The 20,891-nt window shown below is 40.6% G+C and overlaps 1 protein-coding gene across 1 annotated transcript in view; it reads left to right on the forward strand.

The window, feature by feature from the left end:
- Nucleotides 1–20,096, forward strand: part of FRK (fyn related Src family tyrosine kinase) — a 35,615-nt gene extending 15,519 nt beyond the window's left edge. Inside the window, exons 3-8 of the mRNA XM_081905695.1 lie at nt 2,592–2,755; nt 4,625–4,793; nt 9,169–9,327; nt 15,355–15,536; nt 17,916–18,081; nt 18,489–20,096. Of these exons, the coding sequence (XP_081761821.1) occupies nt 2,592–2,755; nt 4,625–4,793; nt 9,169–9,327; nt 15,355–15,536; nt 17,916–18,081; nt 18,489–18,703 (1,055 nt within the window). The 3' untranslated portion in view covers nt 18,704–20,096. The remainder of the gene's footprint in view (nt 1–2,591; nt 2,756–4,624; nt 4,794–9,168; nt 9,328–15,354; nt 15,537–17,915; nt 18,082–18,488) is intronic.
- The last annotated feature ends 795 nt before the right edge of the window (nt 20,097–20,891 follow it).

Raw genomic sequence — 20,891 nt, forward strand, 5'->3', positions numbered from 1 at the left:
ATGAACTGGCAATAACTCCTAGAACTTAATAACTTTTTAAAAGTATTTTAAATTGGGGGGTGGGGAGAGGTTTGCTTATAATTGAATATGTGAACTAACAGTGCCAGCCTCTACTTACCTGCTCTTAAGTAAGCGCCACTGCATAGGGCTCATCCAAAACATTTTGGTACCTGCAGTTGAGGATAAGATGGCAGCTTCAGCTTCAGCTTTCCATCGGGAATTTTTTAATGTCTAATGTTTTACTTTTTTAATGTGCTGTAAGCCGCCCAGAGTGGCTGGGGAAACCCATCCAGATGGGTATGGTATTATTATTATTATTATTATTATTATTATTATTATTATTATTATTTATTATCTTCCATATACTGAAATCGACTAGACTACCATTTGAAACTTATTTCAATCCATCATACTCTGAGTTTGATACTCTGAAGTTGGGGGAAGGAGCAAAAATTCTGATCCAAAATTAACAAACTCAGTGAATGATACATTTTTATTGGTAGTCTTTACATCTCCCCTTAATATCACACTTGCCATAAAGTAGCAACAGTGGTTCCTCAGTTTGCCGACTGTGGTGGTGTCTGAAAGTAGATATAATTCAGTAGCAGAATCAGGACCAGCCCTACCAATAGGCAGAATGAGATGACCCCCTCAGGCAGCAGATGTTGGGGAATCGCAGCAGCAGCTACCTGACTATGTCCTAGGGCAGAGCTGTGTGTGTCAGGTGGTCTGTCCTGAACCCCTACAGTTAGTTTGTGGACTCAGATGTGGTAGAAGACACGCTCCTGTTGCCAGAATTGAAATATGTTTTAATGCTAGTCTAGTCGACTTCAGTAGATGGAAAGGTGAAGCTGCCATCTTATCCTCAACTGCAGGTAACAGTTGAGGGTGAGGCCTATGCAGAATGACTCCCATCTGTTCTTCCACTTCTCCTCATGCACCCTCTAGCCCCACCATGCATATGGAAAAAGACCCCTAACATACGTAACCTTCAAATTTGATCTTCATTCAGATTCTCTGTATAATAGTACCATAAAAGCATATGAATTCAGTGCATGACTAAAGACTTGGGGGATAATCTAAAATAATATACTCCGTATGACACCTATACACCCTCTAATGGTAATTTGAAATAACTGCAAGCTTGATAAAGCTTGACTGCTTAAGGAAGATAGGGCTAAATATTCATTTAATATACAATTGCTGGTGGTTAGAAACTCAGTTTACATGAAGACCCCTAAAGATGCCTGCCAACTATATGCAAATAGTATAGGCTGCCAGTTGGGCACATGTAATGTGGAATGAGAGCTCCAATCACATAGACTCCATCTATGTGTACACCTTGTACCTTTAAGATACATTTGAAGCCCATTTTGTCTCTCAGTGAATTCTGGGCAATGTAGTTTATGCCTCATAGAATGAAAATTCCCAGCAATCCTTCACAAACCACAGTGCCCAGAATTCTTTGAATGTGCTTCACAGATATAGTTTGTACACACCTGCCACTCCTCTACTGGCAGTCATCGAGGTCCGAGGTTACGATGAAGTTGGAACTAAACATGGCATTTGATGCCATACATTATGCACATTGCCCAAATGGTGCATGGCCCTTAACAGCTATGACCTCCTGGCATTTGGGAGCTTGGGTGAGCATAAAGCCACAACGCATAAAGATTTTTTAAAAATTGATTTAATATTTAAATCTATGAGTCCTCTTTGGGTTATAAATAGGGCTACTGTACCCCAGAGGTGTCTAAAAATAACTCCTATTGGAAGTATAATGTGCAGTAATGGTCAGCTTGCCATTCTATAATGACAGAATCATGACATTTTCCTCATCAGACAAGAATATACACCTGTGTGTCTCCGAGATTAGTATGCATATAAAATATTTTGTACTATTTTATTAAGGCACCATATGGTACCATATGCAAGTAATACCTAATGGTAAATAAATAGGGATATAAAGGTCTTACAGAGCAAGCAAAATTATAAGAAGTCAATGTAATTTTATTCTGGGGTAAGTTATCCTTATTTCAAGCTTCATTCAAGAGCATGGCTATTTCCAACTGAGGCAGCCCATGCCTGGCAGAGGGAAAACAAACCTTTGAAACAGAGTTTAACTTTGGCGGGGGGTTCCCAGTTGCATCCACTAGAAATATATGTGTATTATTATTATTATTATTATTATTATTATTATTATTATTATTATTATTATTATTCCCCTGTCATTACAAAATACACCATTAATACACCATTCAGGGCAAAAGCTTATAAGACTGGGTCACTGGAGACTCATTTAGGAGGCAAGTTTCCTGGCTGGATCCTTGACTATATTATATTATGATGTGTGTTGTTTTTATGCAAGTCTTAGGCTATTCACAATGCCTTCCTTAGGGGAAGGGTTGTAGCTCAGTGGAAGGGGATCTGCTTTGCTTGCAGAAGACTTCAGGTTCCATCTCTGGCACCTGTGGGTGGAGTTGGGAAAAGTTCCCTGCCTGGATGCTGGAGAGCATCTGCCAGTCAGAGTAGACAACACTGAACTAAATGGCTCAACATCCTGACTTGTTCCTTCATTTTTATTTTTCTAGTACGGGATGGGAAGGTTGTGAAGCACTACCGAATCCGACGTCTGGACAATGGCGGCTTTTTTGTGACAAAAAGGAAAACTTTCCCAACCTTGAATGCTTTTGTCAGATACTACAGTCGTTCCAGCGACGGGCTGTGCGTAAAGCTTGGGAGGCCATGTGTAAAGGTAGAGCTAACTCAGAACATTTTCCTTTCAAAATGGAGTGAACTTTTGATGATTGATTTGATAAGTACTTAACCCTCTTTCCAGCCATGATAATAGTTTAAGAAATCATGCATAACTGCACCGTGATATGGGATGGCATATCAATGATAATGAAAACAAGAGAGCCATGCAATGTTTGAGAAATAATTGTGTGGCCTGGGGGAGCACATGCCAGCATGTTACTTATGAAGTCACAGTATAAACCCATATTGAGATGGAATCGCCACCCTCATAACTCTAGTGGTCTATAAGTACTGACTGAAAAACAAGAACTCAGAACCCCATCAGATTCCTACAGGCAATATTTTGTTATTCTAAAAGCTTGCCTAGTTCTCTCTATCTCTTATAATAATCTTTCATATTTTAAAAGAAGTATCAACATTGTCCTCCTCTGAACCCATTCCAATCTGTCTACAAAGTTGAAGAGACCACAACCAAAAGCAAGCCCCCCTGAGACAAAAAAAAACAAAACAAAAAAACCCAACACAACTCTGATTCACATCAGAGACTCTGCTATGTGCCCATCTATGAGAGCCATCAATTTGGTGGGTAAAGGGCTTCCTTGGCAGTGGCCCCACAACTGTGAATTGGCTTCTAAGCGAGATCAGGCAAGCCTCTCTGCACCCACCAGATTTTCAAGCAGCATCTGAAGGACATCTGTTCTCTGCCACTGTTATGGAGCAGTTTTAAGTGGGCTGCTAATGTGGCAATGTTGTTTTATGCTGTTTATACTGTGTCTAACAGCTGTGCTGGGCAGATTGTAGCTTTCATGTGTTGGCAGATGTTAAGGTTTGGGGCTGTTTTATAACTGAAAGTTGAAAAATTGCACTTTGCATTGTTGCTCTATGCTCTGCTGGCTGCTTTGTGAGGAGATCCTAAAAGCAGAATTAAAATATATTTTTAAAAAGTAAAGAAATAAGTCATACAGTGTTGCCTATGATTGCACAGCTTTTGCTTATCCTTGAAAAAAGGTCCTATCTCCTGAAAGCAGTACAGATTGCATGTAAGTGAAAGAAACATTTTCAAATAATGTTAATTTTCAAACAGTGTTAATTAATAATAAAGGTTTTGTAACTGTAACTTGGGCAAGTACCCCTTGATTTCTATGGACTGTATTGATTCTGCTACACAAGTTGACCTTTTTTATTTTTGATGGGACAGCTATGCATTTGGATCCATACATTATATCGGGGAATGGGGGACACAGCAGAATGGACCCTACCGTTTCCTGTCAACATGTAATGTAAAAAGCTCCCAGAGTGTGCAGGTCTGTGCCACTCCCTACAATAACATAAGTCCTCAGAAAATGGGCCAGTACTGGCGTATCACCAGTGTGGTGGCACAGGAGGAGGGATGGTGCCGTGGCTTCTGTGGTAATGTGAAGAACCCAACGGTAAACAGTGACAGTCCATCCGTCACTGCCTGTTTCTGCCAGTTCACACTGCCAGTTCACAGGGGACCATTGTGGAACCAGGAAAAGGTACCAGCTCTTGATATCTTTGAAAGTGTCAAAATGATGCTTCCCTGTTTTTAAAAAAATAAAAATAACATGGAAAATGGAAGTAGCTCTGGCCTTTAGGGTCTGCTGTCCAAAGCAATAGTTTCCCTCTGCTTCATCATTAAGACCGGACCTTCCTGTTTTCACAGGAGGAAGTGTCATATAAAAAAGCACCTGGCTGCTTGTGGAAGTTCTCTTTGGTTTACTGCGTCCCGCATTCTGTTTAGCAGATACCCTCTTAAATCGGTATACTTGCATAGATGCAGTTGTTTTGGGTTTTTTTTAAAAAGAAAAGCACATAATTTATGTGTGCCATTTTTAATCCTATGCAGACAGAAGTTCCAGCAACCTATGATTTGTCATACCAAACTGTGGATCAGTGGGAGATAGACCGAAATTCCTTACAGCTCTTAAAAAGACTAGGTTCTGGCCAGTTTGGCGAGGTCTGGGAAGGATTATGGAACAATACCACACCGGTGGCAATTAAGACACTAAAACCAGGTATGTCGAAGAACACCTCTGACTATTTCACCCTCAAAATCTGCATAAAATCTAAATATAGTATTGATTTCAGCAAGATTTACTTCAATGTATGGATGGGACGCGGGTGGCACTGTGGGTAAAAGCCTCAGTGCCTAGGGCTTGCCGATCAAAAGGTGCGCTCCCGTTGCTCGGTCCCAGCGCCTGCCAACCTAGCAGTTCGAAAGCACCCTCGGGTGCAAGTAGATAAATAGGGACTGCTTTCTAGCGGGAAGGTAAACGGCGTTTCCGTGTGCAGCTCTGGCTCGCCAGAGCAGCTGGCCACGTGACCCGGAAGTGTCTGCGGACAGCGCTGGCCCCTGGCCTCTTGAGTGAGATGGGCGCACAACCCCAGAGTCTGGCAAGACTGGCCCGTACGGGCAGGGGTACCTTAACCTTTACCTATGGATGGTTGAGAGCACTGACAAAGAAACTGAAAATGCTATTTGTAGCCTTCATTGTGTATACTGCCTTTCCTTCTCATTCAAACATTGAATTTGATTATTCTCCTAGCAATTTTTATTTTGTTTTTGGTGCAAAAGATCTTATGCAATCAAGAACGAAGGACAAATAGATTTACTGTGGGAGTAGATGATGAAAATAAAACTGGTTCATCTTCTGCTCATGGCAGATATTATTTTAAAGCATATAATGGTTCTTTTTCTTTATGTTCTTGAAAATGCACCCAGAATCGCAGCTATTTACTGTTAAGATTAATTTCCATCAGTCTATTTCCTCCATTCTTTTAAAAGCTCTTATGTACAAGGATATCAGTCTGAAGTGCCTTCTTAGATATGTGCATGAGCTTTTGCAAAGCCAGAGGGGCTTTTTCAGTTCTCTATCCAAGCAACAATTTTTCCTTCTTGCCTTGTGTTGTGAGTGCCTTTTTAAACTTAGGTTTAAAACTTGTGATGCAATATGTCATCTGGAAAAAATATCCACTACAATCCTTTTTTATTTTATTTTAGGGGATTTCTCTGAACCTGGTGGGGCGAGGGCTCATTTGAGGTCTTTTCACCTATTTGATAATCATACGTTTGGGGAATCTAGTTGCTTCATTGGTGGCAATTTTCAGTTTTGCCAGTTATTTAGCCATGCACTGAATAGCATAAAGCAAGCCACTTTCCCAGTTACAAGTAACAATATACCACACATAAGGATAAATGAGAGAAGCTTGCAACCACCATGTGGCATTTACTAGGACTAATACTGGTATAAGGCAGCTGTGATCATTTGCACTTACATAGCATCAGTGTCAACAGATAATGATTTTAGGAATGCAGTATAATAGTGTTGTGCAATTGTATCTGCATTCCCTATTCAACAGACAACACCTTCTACTTATGTAGTTACTTATTATCGAAAACCTAATAAAAAACATTCCAAAAAAGGTGGAAATGGAAAAACAAATGCTAATGTAGCCATTTCTAGTGGCATCCCTAAACACGCCACCCATCAATCATGACATTGCGCACTGATGTTGTTCCCCATGCAAATAAGGAACCAATCAACACATAGCTGCAACATCATGATTATATTGGCCTAGAGCAGGGGTGGGAAATATCAGGCCTGTGGACTTCTCAGTGTGGCCCCCACAACTCTCCCCAAACCACTCACTCCAAACCAAACCCTTCACTGGTACAGCTTTTGCACCCTCCAGAATTGCTTATGCTGGAGTGTGTCATTGAACTCTGATAATGCTTCTTGTTTGCCTGGATGGTAAGTAGAGAGGGATATTTGGCTGTATGGAGCCTATTATAGTTTCCAATTCCTCTCAATCATAAATTCTCTTAGATCTATTTGCAGTGCTAAAATGTGATTAGTGACATGACATTTTGGGCAGAGCGATGGTGCAACTGAAGCTAGTGGCCACAGGATTTCACTTTAGTTTTTATTAAAGAGAAAAGCAAATAGCCACTGTCCTTTGAAAAAAAAAATCACCTGAATACTGACAAGATTTACTTAAATTCTCCTGGCAATATACGGTACATGGGGAATTTGAAAGTAATATCAGACATATTTGTTCAAACCGTGTATATCATGTGTTGTCTTTTTAAAATTTATTGTATTAACAGGCCTGAGAAAAACATCTATTTGTTTTAATTCATGTCTTTAAAGCACTTAAAGCACTTTATTTAAAACTTATCATAAACATTTTCTAAAATTTATTTTCATGTTGGCAGATGATTAGAAAGGCACCTGTCAAAGACTTGTTGAAATATATGCCCTTTATTGTACACAGTGTTGTTCTATTATAGAAGTGTAATAATAAAATATTTATTGTGAGGTAGTAGAGGAAATAATTTATCCATTTAATAAAAGATAGCATAGGGAAATTATTTCTAGGAACACTGATGGTTGCAATGTTGTACAATTAAAGAGTTTCAAAAGATAAAACTGCATTTACTCCAAACCATCCTCCCTACCCAAGATTGGTTAAAAATTGATCTTTGATCCTGCAAATGCTGGATTAAAAGTCTAAATGATTAGTCTGCAGCCTCTACATTTTAGAAAGGGCTTCAATTAACCTCACAGAGAGAGGCACAAGATTCCTAATTAAACTGGCAGCAATCTTCATAAAAGCAATGCAGTCCCATGAAGCATTAAGATATTTTATTAATACATCCATGTTGGGTTTGTATTCCCCCCCCCCAAAAAAAATGCTGCCAGATGCATTTGTAAGACAGGCTCACCCATCATGTTGTAACAGCTATTTATATGTACGTTGGCACCAGCTCTGCTGCTGGATGCAATTGCTGTTGAATATTTTCCAGGAGCCCTTTAATTTTCCAGAAGCTCTTGTAAGAAAGGGGTGGGTGGGTTTCAGACAAAATAATGCCTTGCGAGAGTAGGCTGCATTCCATACTGACTGTCCAATGGATATTTAGCTAGAGACATGACCAAACAACACTCTCCTTCTTGTGTTACCCATTAACTGGTATTTAGACTGCCTCTGACACTGGAGCCAGTGGTGCCATCACAACTAGTTGCCATGAATATCTGTACATATCTGTTTAATCCCCCTTTAAAGCTGTCCAAGTGATTGGTGCTCACTGCATTGTGTAGCAAATTTCCCAGTTTAATTAACTGTGCTGTGTGAAGAACTAATTCCTTTTGTCTGTGCTGAATCTCTGTTCACTTTTATTGGTTGATCCCAAGCTCTAGTATGATGCAGAAGGGAGGAAACAATTTCTCCCTACCAACCTTCTCCACACTTTACCATCATTTTATATACCTCCATCTTGTCCCCTCCCTTAATCACCTTTCCTACTGAGCTGTAAAGCCCCAAATGTTACAGCCTTCCCCCATAATGGCATTTTTCTAGCCCCAGATCATTTTGGTTGCCTTTTTCTACTTTACAGTATTCTTTTTGAGGGGTGGGGACAAGAAGTGTACAGTGGTATCTCGGGTTACGGACGCTTCAGGTTCTGCTAACCCAGAAATAGTACCTTGGGTTAAGAACTTTGCTTCAGGATGAGAACAGAAATTGCAGGGTGGCGGCACGGCAGCAGCGGGAGGCCCCATTAGCTAAAGTGGTACCTCAGGTTAAGAACAGTTTCAGGTTAAGAATGGACCTCCGCTCCAGAACAAATTAAGTTCTTTACCCGAGGTACCACTGTACAATTTTCTGAGTGTGGTTGCAACATAAATTTGCATGAATTTATTGTGTTGCATTATTGGCATTTTTATTTTCTGTTGCCTGCCAGCATTGAGTTTAGTATAGTATTGCATTTTCCCTTCTATAGCTGCACTACTTTTATAAGTCCTTTTCAAGTCTTAAGTCTGTCTGGCAAGTTTACTGCATGATAGGTGCATCAGAACGTTGTGTTTTGCCCCTTTGCTGATAAGGTCAATAATTCTAAGTAATAAACATGCTCTATTCCAAGGTATAATGAGCTTCAACAATGTAGCTTGGAAGAAGCGAATCATTATTGCTTGGGTTTGTACCTAGAGGGATTGATCTGATGCAGGCAACTTAAGATGTTGGAAATTATTGCACTGTTTCTAATCATGGTTACATTTCTAGTATCCGGGAGCAGCAGTTAAACCAATAAAACATTGTGACTACCATTTCAGTCATAAAATGACCAATAGCCTTTATGATGGGCAAAATAACCCGCTATCTACAGTTATTAGAGTTATTATTTTTGTATTAAAGCCAGGGAAAATTACAGAACCTGTGTTCTCCTTTGTCATTTCACTTGCATGAATTCCTTACTTGAATTTGCACTGATGTACATCGTACTTTGCAAAGCGAAAGGCAGCAGCACTCGTCATTTACACAAGACTGCGGGGCAGACAAGGATGGCCCTTAATAACAGGGGCTAATTTTCTTTTGTTGCTGTTCTCATTTCAGGTTCAATGGATCCAAAAGACTTCCTCAGGGAAGCACAGATAATGAAGAATCTGAGACACCCAAAGCTCATACAGCTCTATGCTGTTTGCACTTTAGAGGATCCAATTTATATTATTACAGAACTGATGAGACATGGAAGTCTGCTCGAATACCTCCAGAGTGAGTAGGAAACATTTCATTTAGCAATACTGTGTACTGCTTGTAGTATAGCAAATGCGCTAATAAAAAAGAGAAGGAAAAGAGATGAGCAGCTCAATAAACTCTGACTGGCTGTAGAGATTGGTGGGGAATCCACAAAATGGCCAGGTGGTCTTTTTCTATGTTTAGATAGACTATTTACATTTTTAAATTTATTTATTTTTTCTTCATGGTTCTTACATTTGAAACAATAAAAGAACTTTTATTCCAAAACATTTGGAATAAATCAATTTGTCCCTTTCTCTTACCCATCCATCCCTTTTTGGAGGGAATATTTTTTCATATGTGTTGGGCATGTGAAAAGATTACAGTCTCGGTCCAGTATACCTGAAGGAGCGTCTCCACCCACATTGTTCAGCCCAGACACTGAGGTCCAGCTCCGAGGGCCTTCTGGTGGTTCCCTCACTGCGAGAAGTGGCAGAGGGCCTTCTTGGTGGTGGCCCCCGCCCTGTGGAACACCCTCCTACCAGATGTCAAAGGAAAAAGCAACTACCAGACTTTTAGAAGACCTCTGAAGGCAGCCGTGTTTAGGAAGCTTTTAATATCTGAAGGACTGTTGTATTTTAATATTTTGTTGGAAGCCGCCCACAGTGGCTGGGGAAACCCAGCCAGATGGGCAGGGTATAAATAAAATATTATTATTATTATTATTATTATTAAAGGATACTGGGAAGTGATTTATAATGAGATGGAAAAAATGTTTAAAACAACCTTCCCAAAAAGACCGGAAGCATTTTTGTTAGGAATGGTGCAGTCAGAAGATGCCAAGTGTTAGAGAACCCTATTTATGTACGCAACAATGGTGGTTTCCATTCTGTTAACCCAAAAATGGAAAGTGACAGAGGTCCTGAGTAAGGATGGCAACTTAAGCCGATAGAATATGCAGAACTAGAAGGTTTAATTAAGACTAAGAGAGCAAGAAACGTATCTATTTAAAGAGAAATGGATTTTTTTTTTTGCTGAATGTATGGAAAATAACTACACATTTGAAAACACTGGTAGCATTTAGATAGATTCAACTGTTTAATAACTAAACTGAATGATGTAAAATTGGAAAACTGACAAAAATGGACATTGTAAAATATACAGGCATAAAAGGTAAACAAAATGAACCAGGGAAGGGGAAGAAGAGAAGTCATGGAATATATGGTGCTATGTAAATGTTTATTTTGAGATGTTAAATGAAAACTTAATAAAAAATATTTTAAAAAACCAAATAGGGTTAAAAGAGAAGAGTGAAAGAGAGATCAGAAAAGCAAAATCATTTTATAAATATATATATGGATGCGGGTGGTGCTGTGGGTTAAACCACAGAGCCTAGGACTTGCCGATCAGAAGGTCGGTGGTTTGAATCCCTGCGACGGGGTGAGCTCCCGTTGCTCGGTCCTTGATCCTGCCAACCTAGCAGTTCAGCGGGAAGGTAAACGGCATTTCCATGTGCTGCTCTGGTTCGCCAGAAGCAGCTTAGTCATGCTGGCCACATGACCCGGAAACGGTACGCCGGCTCCCTTGGCCAATAAAGCAAGATGAGCGCTGCAACCCCAGAGTCGGTCATGACTGGACCTAATGATCAGGGGTCCCTTTACACACACACACACACACACACACACACGGCCTGTTAGTCTGTTATCAAAATTCTTCATTAGCTGCTGCCAGGTAAACAGATGTTCCACATTCCTTCTCAATCACCAAAGAACCCTGTCAAAAACCTCCAAGCTTCTCCAGATCTTCTGCTTTCATTTGGGCCACTCTTTCATTGGCTGCAGGGGTCAAAGACAAGTGATCTGTAGCTGGTCTTGTTCCATCTTCGCAAGATCCACCCCTTGGCCATCTGCACTGCCCTTTGAACCCAAGCTGCTTGAGCCTTACTTAATCCCTGCATCTGAGGAGTGTAGCTTACAAATACAGGGGTGGATTTTGAATATTGCATTAGGTTCAGGAGCCTGCAGATGTGAGCCCAAACTGCACTGCTGTAGGACGTTGGAGCTCTACATCCCCAAAGCTTACCTTTGCAAGCAAGAACTGCTCTTATTTCTTTTGCAAGCAGCATAACTTCACTGAGACTGTTGGAACGTGTTGTGAGGATGATATTGCACCTTGTTTGCTTTTTCTTCCCTGTACATGGCTATCCCATCACAGATGGTCTGTAAAATGCATGCAGGTTTAAGTACTGATGAATTGACTACTTTTCCTTAACATGCAGCAGATTTAAAATAGATTAACAGGAAATGATCTGTGGGGTAGTTTTCAAAGGCAAGTTAATAACCGATTTGGACTTTTCATTTTATTTCTTATCCACATTTCTGTATTTCTGTTTTTATATATTCTATCCCCACAACACCCCTAAGGTAGTTTAGATGAAGAAATTCTAAGAATTAAGCAGGGATTTGAACCCAGATCTTCCCGATCTTGAGTCCAGTTCTCACATCACTGCTTGCACGATACTTCTGCCTATCACTTGAACGTGCATTTGTGGAAAAAGTTGCTTTCATCACATGGAAAGAGTCATCACATGGAAAGAGGTGATGAGAGTGAAGCCTTTTCTTCATGCTGTGTTTAAAAGGTTTCGGATGGTGCACCCTTGTGAGTCATATTGTTTGAACTGTTTGTCAAACAGTGCTGTGAAAGTATCTGTATTATGGTGTGTTCTTTCCTTGTCACCGAGATAGCATAACTAGCCCCTACACACCTGTGATTAGGAATGAAGGCTTCCAAATCAAAGCATGTAACTTTTAAGCATGCTTGGGCCTTGTCAGCTCATATTTTAGATATCAAGGTCTTCTACGCTTGTCTGTCCTGTCAGAGAGGTGTGTTGTCTTCATAAGAAAGAGACGTGTGGTTGCCTTGAAAATTACAGGAGAGTCATTGTACAAACAAAAGATAAAAACAAAGACAAATAGCCTCTGAACAGATGTGCTCAGGAGCAGTTCTGACGCTGTTCTTTCAGAATTTGGATTAGACATAAATAGTAGTCTCTATAAAACATTGCCTTTTAGGACTTAAAGTTCATGTGTAGAGAAAATGCATGGGGTGGCAGCATGGGGTGTGTTTCCATTGTCCTCCGACACGTGCAGGGTGACTGTGCAAAGTGGAAAGCCTTCTGAGTTTATGGAGGCCCTGCAACCATTTTAGAAGCCTGCTTCTCTAAAATTCAGGGTTTTTTAGGGGTTTTTGAATGTTTTATGTAGTTTTGTAGTAGTTTTATGTAGTTTTGTGGTAATTTTATGTAGTTTTATGGTAGTTTTATGTAGTTTTGATGTAGTTTTATGTAGTTTTGTGGTAATTTTATGTAGTTTTATGGTAGTTTTATGTAGTTTTGATGTAGTTTTATGTAGTTTTCAATTTCATTGTTCCGCAAGGGACAATGACAATAAAGATATTGTATATCCTATCGTATATCGTATATCGTAGCCACAAGGACAAAGGAGAGGCCTTGGGGGACCTGTCCTTAACTAGTAATTATGCTCCTAGACATGCTAGTAGCATCTGCAGCTTTCTGTGCCTTCTGAACTGAGCTGAGAAGCAGATAAAAAAAACTTCACATTTTATGCTCCTTGGGACCTAGTTCTGATTCAGGTACTGTACTATAATGCTCAGCAAGAAATTATACTTCTGCAAATGGCCAGAAGCATAGCTTCATGTATTTTTCTTTGTGAAGTAAGTTCTGGTTATTTCTTCTCCCTTCTTAAATGCAAGTAATGGAGGGAATTGCTTGGGGATGTGGACATACCTAGCCAGAGAGGGAAGCTAGCAAGTGGGAATGGGGCTTGCAGCATTTCAAACCGGACTGAAATTTCCGGGACCAACTTGAACCAGGTGAAGAAGAAGAAGAAGAAGAAGAAGAAGAAGAAGAAGAAGAAGAAGAAGAAGAAGAAGAAGATGATTTTGGATTTGATATCCAGCTTTATCACTACCCGAAGGAGTCTCAAAGTGGTTAACATTCTCCTTTCCTTTCCTCCCCCACAACAAACACTCTGTGAGGTGAGTGGGGCTGAGAGACTTCAGAGAAGTATGACTAGCCAAAGGTCACCCAGCAGCTGCATGTGGAGGAGCGGAGACGCGAACCCAGTCCCCCAGGTTACGAGACTACTGCTCTTAACCACTACACCACACTGGTGACACTTTTTGAATCTGTGGGGCAATTGTATTCCATTGGCCCCATTCCAGTTTTGTCCCATGTATACTGAAGAAACTCAAGAAATTCCAGACAAAGTATTTTCTCACGAAGACAAACTTCTCATTTACTGTAAGTCTCCACATGTGGATCCATGTGATAATGGAAGTAAAATGCAGCCCTGCTAAATTGCCATCCCGTTCTATGACTTTCAGGGAAATCTAACTTTCATGCTCAGAGACGAGTAATGTCGCAGCAGTGCGTGCACATCCTGAGAGCCCATTTAAAAGCGCAAACCTTTAAATCACATAAGCAGTACTATGAAGCAGACAATTTTCTCATGAGATCTGTAGGCCGGGCAGAAAGTAAATACATGAAACATCACTACTTTGTGGATGTGCAAATAGTTATGGATGGAAAAGCTACAGAGGAAAAGTTGCTTCTGCAGTGTGCAGAATGTATAGCAAAGAGTAAGTTGCATTTCAAGGTGAAATAAAATTGCCATAAGAAAGACACAATGATAGATATTTCAGATTCTTGTTACAAAGGACAAATACTCTCAATTAGGTAATGCTTGTCAAGGAGAGCCTATGCAGGTTTCTGTTCGCTATGGAGACCTTGCCTTACATAATACGATGTTCGTAATGTTTCAGCTAGACTTGAAGATAAATCTTAACAGTTGTTGAGCAGCACAGTCCTATTCATGCTTATTCACAAGCAAGTGTTATTTATTTCATTGGGACAAGGCTTGTAGTTTCATTGGGACAAGGTTGTCAGTTTCCTCATTTGGTCTTGCAGTGCGCTACTTGTGCCTGCCAGAGAGAAATGATAGAAAATTGGCATTCTAGGGAATGTTTTTTTTCTTTGATGTGGCAAGGAAGACTCTAAATGTGTGGGACTAGTGCCTTGAGTGGCTGCCTTTGGGCACATACCAGGGGAAGGATAGTATCTGGGGGAATCATTGAGGATGGCATGAGGAACAGCAGGTGGAATATACTTGCTCCTGATATTATTATATTCCATATGAAATTTTGCATTTTGTACAGCCAATATTATACTGTATATGCTGCATTATAATTGCAATAGAAAAGTGAGATATAGGAGCCTCATAGCCGCGTGTCACCTCTCCAGCCGGGAGAGCGCGCACGGGGCTAAAGCAGCCCCCCGCGACCCTCCCCCAGCTGGAGAAGTGACGCGTGACTATGGCAGCAGCCTCTCCGCTGCGCTTTTCCGCTGCTCCCTGACCTGCCCTTTGGGGCTGGTGGTGGGCTTCCCCCCACCAACCCCAAAGAGCAGGTTGAAAGGAACCTGAAGCCTGGAGAGCGAGAGGGGTCGGTGCACACTGACCCCTCTCGCTCTCCAGGCTTCCAAGGTAGCTGCCTGAACGCACCTTAAACGGCACCTTGTTTTAGAGCGGGAAAACAAGAGGGGGAAAATTCTCCCCCTCTCTGCGCAGCACCTCCTGCCGCTTCGCTGAAGGGGCGCTGGGCAGAGAGCGGCAGGATTTTTTTCCTTCTTGTTCTCCTCGCTCTAAAACAAGGTGCTTCCTATTGCCCGGTGCGTCCTATGGTGCGAAAAATATGGTACATATTAAATCTAAAACAAAATTAGGGTAAATACAATAAAAGCCCAGCATCACATCCAGGAGAGTTTCACTGTCGTCTTCTCTCTCCTGTGCTAATTTTAGAATGCAAATCTTTTCTCTGTATTTGATGGATAATGGGGGAAAGTGTTGAAAAGTTTTTCTAAGTAGCACTAATACAATCCTTGACTTTGTTTTCCGAAATCACATTGTCGTCCCTGCTGACTAGCTGTCTCAGGCCTTGTATATACATAACCTGTGCATGCATAATCACCTTACAATTAATTCACAGATGATGCAGGAGCCAGGATCCGTTTGCCACAACAGGTGGACATGGCTGCTCAGGTTGCCTCAGGAATGGCTTATCTTGAATCTCAGAACTACATTCACCGTGACTTGGCAGCCAGAAATGTCCTTGTCGGTGATCACAACGTTTACAAAGTAGCAGATTTTGGACTTGCACGAGTTTTCAAGGTAGGCTGTAGTACAATTTCACAATTTACTTCAGTCACACTTCTTTATCCTGCTCTATGGTTAGTCATGATCCTGTTTGAACTAGGACTTTGAGAACCCCTGATTTGTTGAATGGTCTATTTGAATGTATTATCTTAATGTTGTTTTGTGTTTAAGTAATAGTTTTTTGGGAGGTGTTGTTGTTTTATATTGTTTGTTTGTCACTGTATATCTTATATTATTACTTGTGAATCACTCTGTGATTATTATTATTTTTAATGAAGAGTAGCCTGTGAATGAAATGATAATAACAGTAACATGGGAGTTCTTTTCTTTTTTAAAATCTGGGGATAAGTATACTCTTCCTTTGCTCTGTGTTTTTTAAAAAATTGGTCCTGGAGATCAAGAAAATGAAATAAAGACATGCTGTTTGCAACAGCACCTGCAGTCTTCATTTAAAAATCGAGAAGCATCCTAATGTGCTCCCAACTCTCAAGCAATAAAAGTCTTAGAAAATGGGTCTCAGGAAGGAAACAGACTAACCTCTGAAAACCTCAATTACAAGTAAACAATTCTCCATTTATTCTCCAATGCCTGTCAGCTTACTTTGCCTAAATTAATTGGTGCCACTCTGAACCAATATATTAATTTAAATCTTTCCCAAGTCTCAAGCAATAAAAGTCTTAGAAAACAGGTCTCAGGAAGGAAAGAGACTAACCCCTGAAAACCTCAATTACAAGTAAACAATTTTCCATTTATTCTCCGATGCCTGTCAGCTTACTTTGCCTAAATTAATCGGTGCCACTCTGAACCAATATATTAATTTAAATCTCTCACAGTCTGTATTTTTAGTCCTGGAACTGTTTAAGTGATGATTATCAAAGTCAATGGCCCTTTGGTGCCAGCAATTAATCACAAAACAAAGGTTCCTGAATGCATTAGCTCTCGCTGTCGCCTTGTCTTCTCACGGAAGGCCAGACATGAGTCCTGTGCCTCTGGTGCCAGCGGGAGGCTTGTGCTGCTGTCATTGCCAAATTCAGGATTCTCAGTGGTAGACCCCAATTAATGACGGGCGTTTCAATATTGCATGTATGCTTGGCAAAACAAGGCTTAGGAATGAATGAATGAAAATTTTTTGTCTCCCTAGCTCTGGCTGGCAAGGCACATCTTTAAAATCCCATTGATTTTTGTCATTGTGGTTAACAATGAATGAACAATTTTGCTATAATTAATATGAGGTTTATAACCTGTACTCTCCATGGAGCCCTAAAAAGGAGACAACAGCTTTTTAAAACAAGGAAAATGCTATTTTTGGGTTCTATCCAACACTCTGCATGCATGGTTCCACAATGGGGATTCCCCATCACATTCTGGAATTGGTTTTGAAAGTGCGCAGGTAGTTGGACGGGGCGGGGGGGGGGGAATCATGGTGTCCATGGAAATCTGTTGTTCCAGCTTGAATCCTAAGATAAGTTAACTTCCCCAGAGTGTCTGAGAAAACCTAGCCAGATGGGTGGGGTATAAATAAAACATTATTATTATTATTATTATTATTATTATTATTATTATTATTATTGAAGTTCATGAAAAGAATGTTATCCATCCCCTCCCCCTGCTTAAAGTTGGCTACTTCCCCCCATTCAAGGTCTATGTTCTTAGAACCCAAGCAACAGGTTTTTAAAAAAATATAAACTGCAGACAAGACCAAAAAAGCTTTTACTGTCACTGTGACCATCCTCACTTACCTCAAGAAGTGCCACTTATGGGCCTAGTCCCCTTAAAGCATATACACCAGTTTGCCAGATTCCCCATCCTTCCATTCATTCCTATTTTCTATCTTGAAGATCTTTCTCATCTCCCATTTGATGGGCACAGCTCCATCCATGAATATTTTTAATCCCTCCATTTTTTTGGCTGTTCCTAGAACTGTATGGCTGCTAAATACTTCAGTTTTTGCCCCAGTATTCCCCCTCCCACATTCTTGTGCCATTTTGATTGCTTACAACCCCACCCCATTTCCCTGTGTCCTTTTCTGAGGAACTGTACAGTTAGTCTTACTCCTTTCGCTATGTGGGGGTGGGAATATATTGTGACTTACGGAACCTTAACACCAGCAGTGGTGATTTCTTTGAGGGAAAGTGCTTCAATTGTAGTTTTTAGGCATCACAAAGAGGCATAAGGAAATTGAAGGCTGTCTTTTCATTAGGAAATTGAAGGATGTGTTTGAATCCATTTCAAATTTCAAGCTCCATTGTCTTCTATGCAAAACAAAATGTATATAGAACCAAACATCCCCCCCCCCCGAAAGTACCTACCTGCTACACAGGCAGCTGTTGAAACCATCTAATCCTATAAATTCACTGTTTATATTCTGAAATTGTTGTTGTTTGCATATGATAGCTAGGAAATGAAAATGTGTACGAAGCCAAACATGAAACAAAACTGCCTGTGAAATGGACTGCTCCTGAAGCAATCCGCTCCAATAAGTTTAGCATCAAATCTGATGTCTGGTCATTTGGAATACTCCTGTTTGAAATAACCACATATGGAAAGATGCCTTATTCAGGTGAGTGCTCTGTTCAAAAGCAGTAATTGCAAAGACCCTTGGTGGGTCTTTCTAGTCCCCTCCCTGCCCCACTGAACTGAAGGATCCAGTCTTCCATGACTTTGCTTAGCTGGAACCAATTCAGTTTTCTGTGATTTCTTAGCCAACTGGCTGTGCATCTAGGCTAATGTGCTAGGAAGGAAGGAAGGAAGGAAGGAAGGAAGGAAGGAAGGGAGTTAAAGATGCTGATTCTAGGTTCACACAGAGATGAAACAGAATTAAGTGGAGGCTCCTATAAGAGAATGCATTATACTGTAGATTGATGATGCTTGTAGAATCACCACAGAGAAATCTCTGTATGAACTATCACTTTATACATGCTTTAGTTTCATCATCATCATTTATTATTGAAAACCATTCTGTTTTAGGTTTGACAGGCGTTCAAGTACTCCAGAAACTGGATCAAGGGTACAGAATCCCTCAACCAGAAAACTGTCCCCAAGAGCTGTATAACATCATGCTGCAATGCTGGAATGTTGAGCCCAAAGACCGACCCACCTTTGAAACGTTGCATTGGAAACTGGAAGATTATTATGACATGGATTCTACGTCCTATGCAGATGCAAGTGCTTTCATAAAATGAATGACACAATCTTGCTGCTGGTCATTTAAGTGAGGATGACACCCCCCAACTGTGTTCCTTTAGCAAATACGTTCCTTCTACATTATAATGTCAAATTGTAAAACATGTATTCATACACACAGATACACAATGGACCAAGGTGTGTGCAATATATATGCCTAACATCTCCTCAGTCTGTTTCTTCCATTGCCAATGAGAGCAATTCGGTTGTTAGGCTGTCAAGCCATCAATCTATGTAAAGCTGCTATCTCTCTGCAGCTTTTCCGAAGTAACTTTGGGAACATTCTAACCTCAAAGTAGATGAATGGAGAGGTTAAAATAGTGATGAATAGTAAGGAATGAGTTCTTATTAAAACTTGTGACAATACGCCAAGATCTTGATGGCATCAGCTTGTCTTAATAGATTAAGCAAACTGAAAGGCAGGATTTCTTAAAATAACTTTTTGCTGTACAATGAAGTTTCTCTTCTATTTATTATTTAAACAGGAGATGGCAAAAAGCGGCAACAACACAAATCATAAACAGATAGCTTCTGCACAATAGGCAATAAAACACTGCACTTTTTATGTATAGAATTTGTTATTTGTTACTCTTCAGATTCCACTGCTTATCTGCTAAATCCCATCAATCAGTGATTATGAAGGAATGTGATTGCTGTTATGCACAGCAGGACCTGTGCATCAAGATGTTTTCCTTTTTCTCCTCTGAACATCCCATGGCTACAATTTTGGTAATGTTGCCTTGAGCGGCTTCATCGTACATGGAATAAATGTATGTTCGCTTGAGGGGGGGGAGACTGATAGTACATAGAAAATATAAACATTTGTCAGAAATAAAGTGATTCTTGAAAGAAGGTCTGCGTTACGGTACGTTGATGAGCCAAAGATCATAAATGTATGTTTTCCTGTGAATTGCTTTTGTGATACATGTGAACCCAGCATATGCCACTGCAGTAGATACTTTATTTGTTTTAGGGCTTCATTCATTCATTCATTCATTCATTTTTGCATTTCTTCCAAGCAGTGCATTGAAATACTACGGAAGAAGTCTAATTGAACCCACTGATTATTTTGCTTTTATCTTCTCCATAGAACGCTATCCTTGTGTGGGCTTGCTGTGGACACCAGCAATACAACAGATCTGTTGGTGTTTGCACCAGTGTTGAGTGGTTGGGCCAAGGCTCCTATTTTATGCAGTGGCTATGGATAAAATAGACTGTATTTGTGGGAATATGGTAGCGCTCGAGTGCAATACTGATAGTGACATCTGTTCTGTCCTGCCGTGGATGCTATTTGTTTAGAATGGTTGCCTATAAAAATGTCTCTCTCTCTCTGTGTGTGTGTGTATGTATGTATGATGTGCTTACTTTTTAAAGAAAGGAAATAATTTAAAATTGTTTATTGTTTACATCTTTGGGTGTTATTTTGGGCTGGATTGTTTTCTATACGCATATGCTGCAGTTGACTCCAAGGGATCCTCACACAACAGGGTTGATGTTGCCAGCCTTCATGCAACGTTTGCAGACATCTTTGTAACACAGACTTGGTCTGCCAATGGGCCTGGTGCCTGAAGCCAGCTCCCTGTAGAGCACATCCTGCAATCTTCTGTTGTATGTACACAACTAAACCAGCATAGACGTCGCGGAGACAGGAATGTAAACAGGCTGGGAATGTGGACTTGGGAGAGGACATCTTTGTTTGAGACTCTGTCCTGTCATGTGATGCCCACAATCTTCCTGATACAGTGCATCCGAGGGTGTCAGTTGCCTATGACTCAATTCCATAAAGCAGTGTTCTCAGCATGAAAGCCTGGTAGAACTTTACCTTGGTATTGGACTTCAGCATCACATTCTCCCATACCCTTTTGGAGAGGTGAGCCATTGCTGTAGCTGCCTTGCGCTTGTCCAGCTCAGCACTGATGGAAAGCTTGCTGGTTATGGTGGAGCCCAGGTAGACAAAACTGTGTATCACTTCAAGAGTGCGGTCACCAGTGCTGATGTGTTGGTGATGCTCTGACCCAGGATGTTGGTCTACATCAGGCTGATGAGGTCGGACTCTATGTAGGCTTGGGCAAAATGGTTGATGAATCTCTGTAGAGCTTCCTCAGAATGTACTGCCAAGGCTGCATCATCTGCAAATAACATCTCTCAGATAAGAACCCACTACCCCTTTGTCTTGGCATGGAGATG

This window comes from Podarcis melisellensis (assembly GCF_964234715.1).
Source record: "Podarcis melisellensis genome assembly, chromosome: 3".
Classification (NCBI taxonomy): Eukaryota; Metazoa; Chordata; class Lepidosauria; order Squamata; family Lacertidae; genus Podarcis; species Podarcis melisellensis.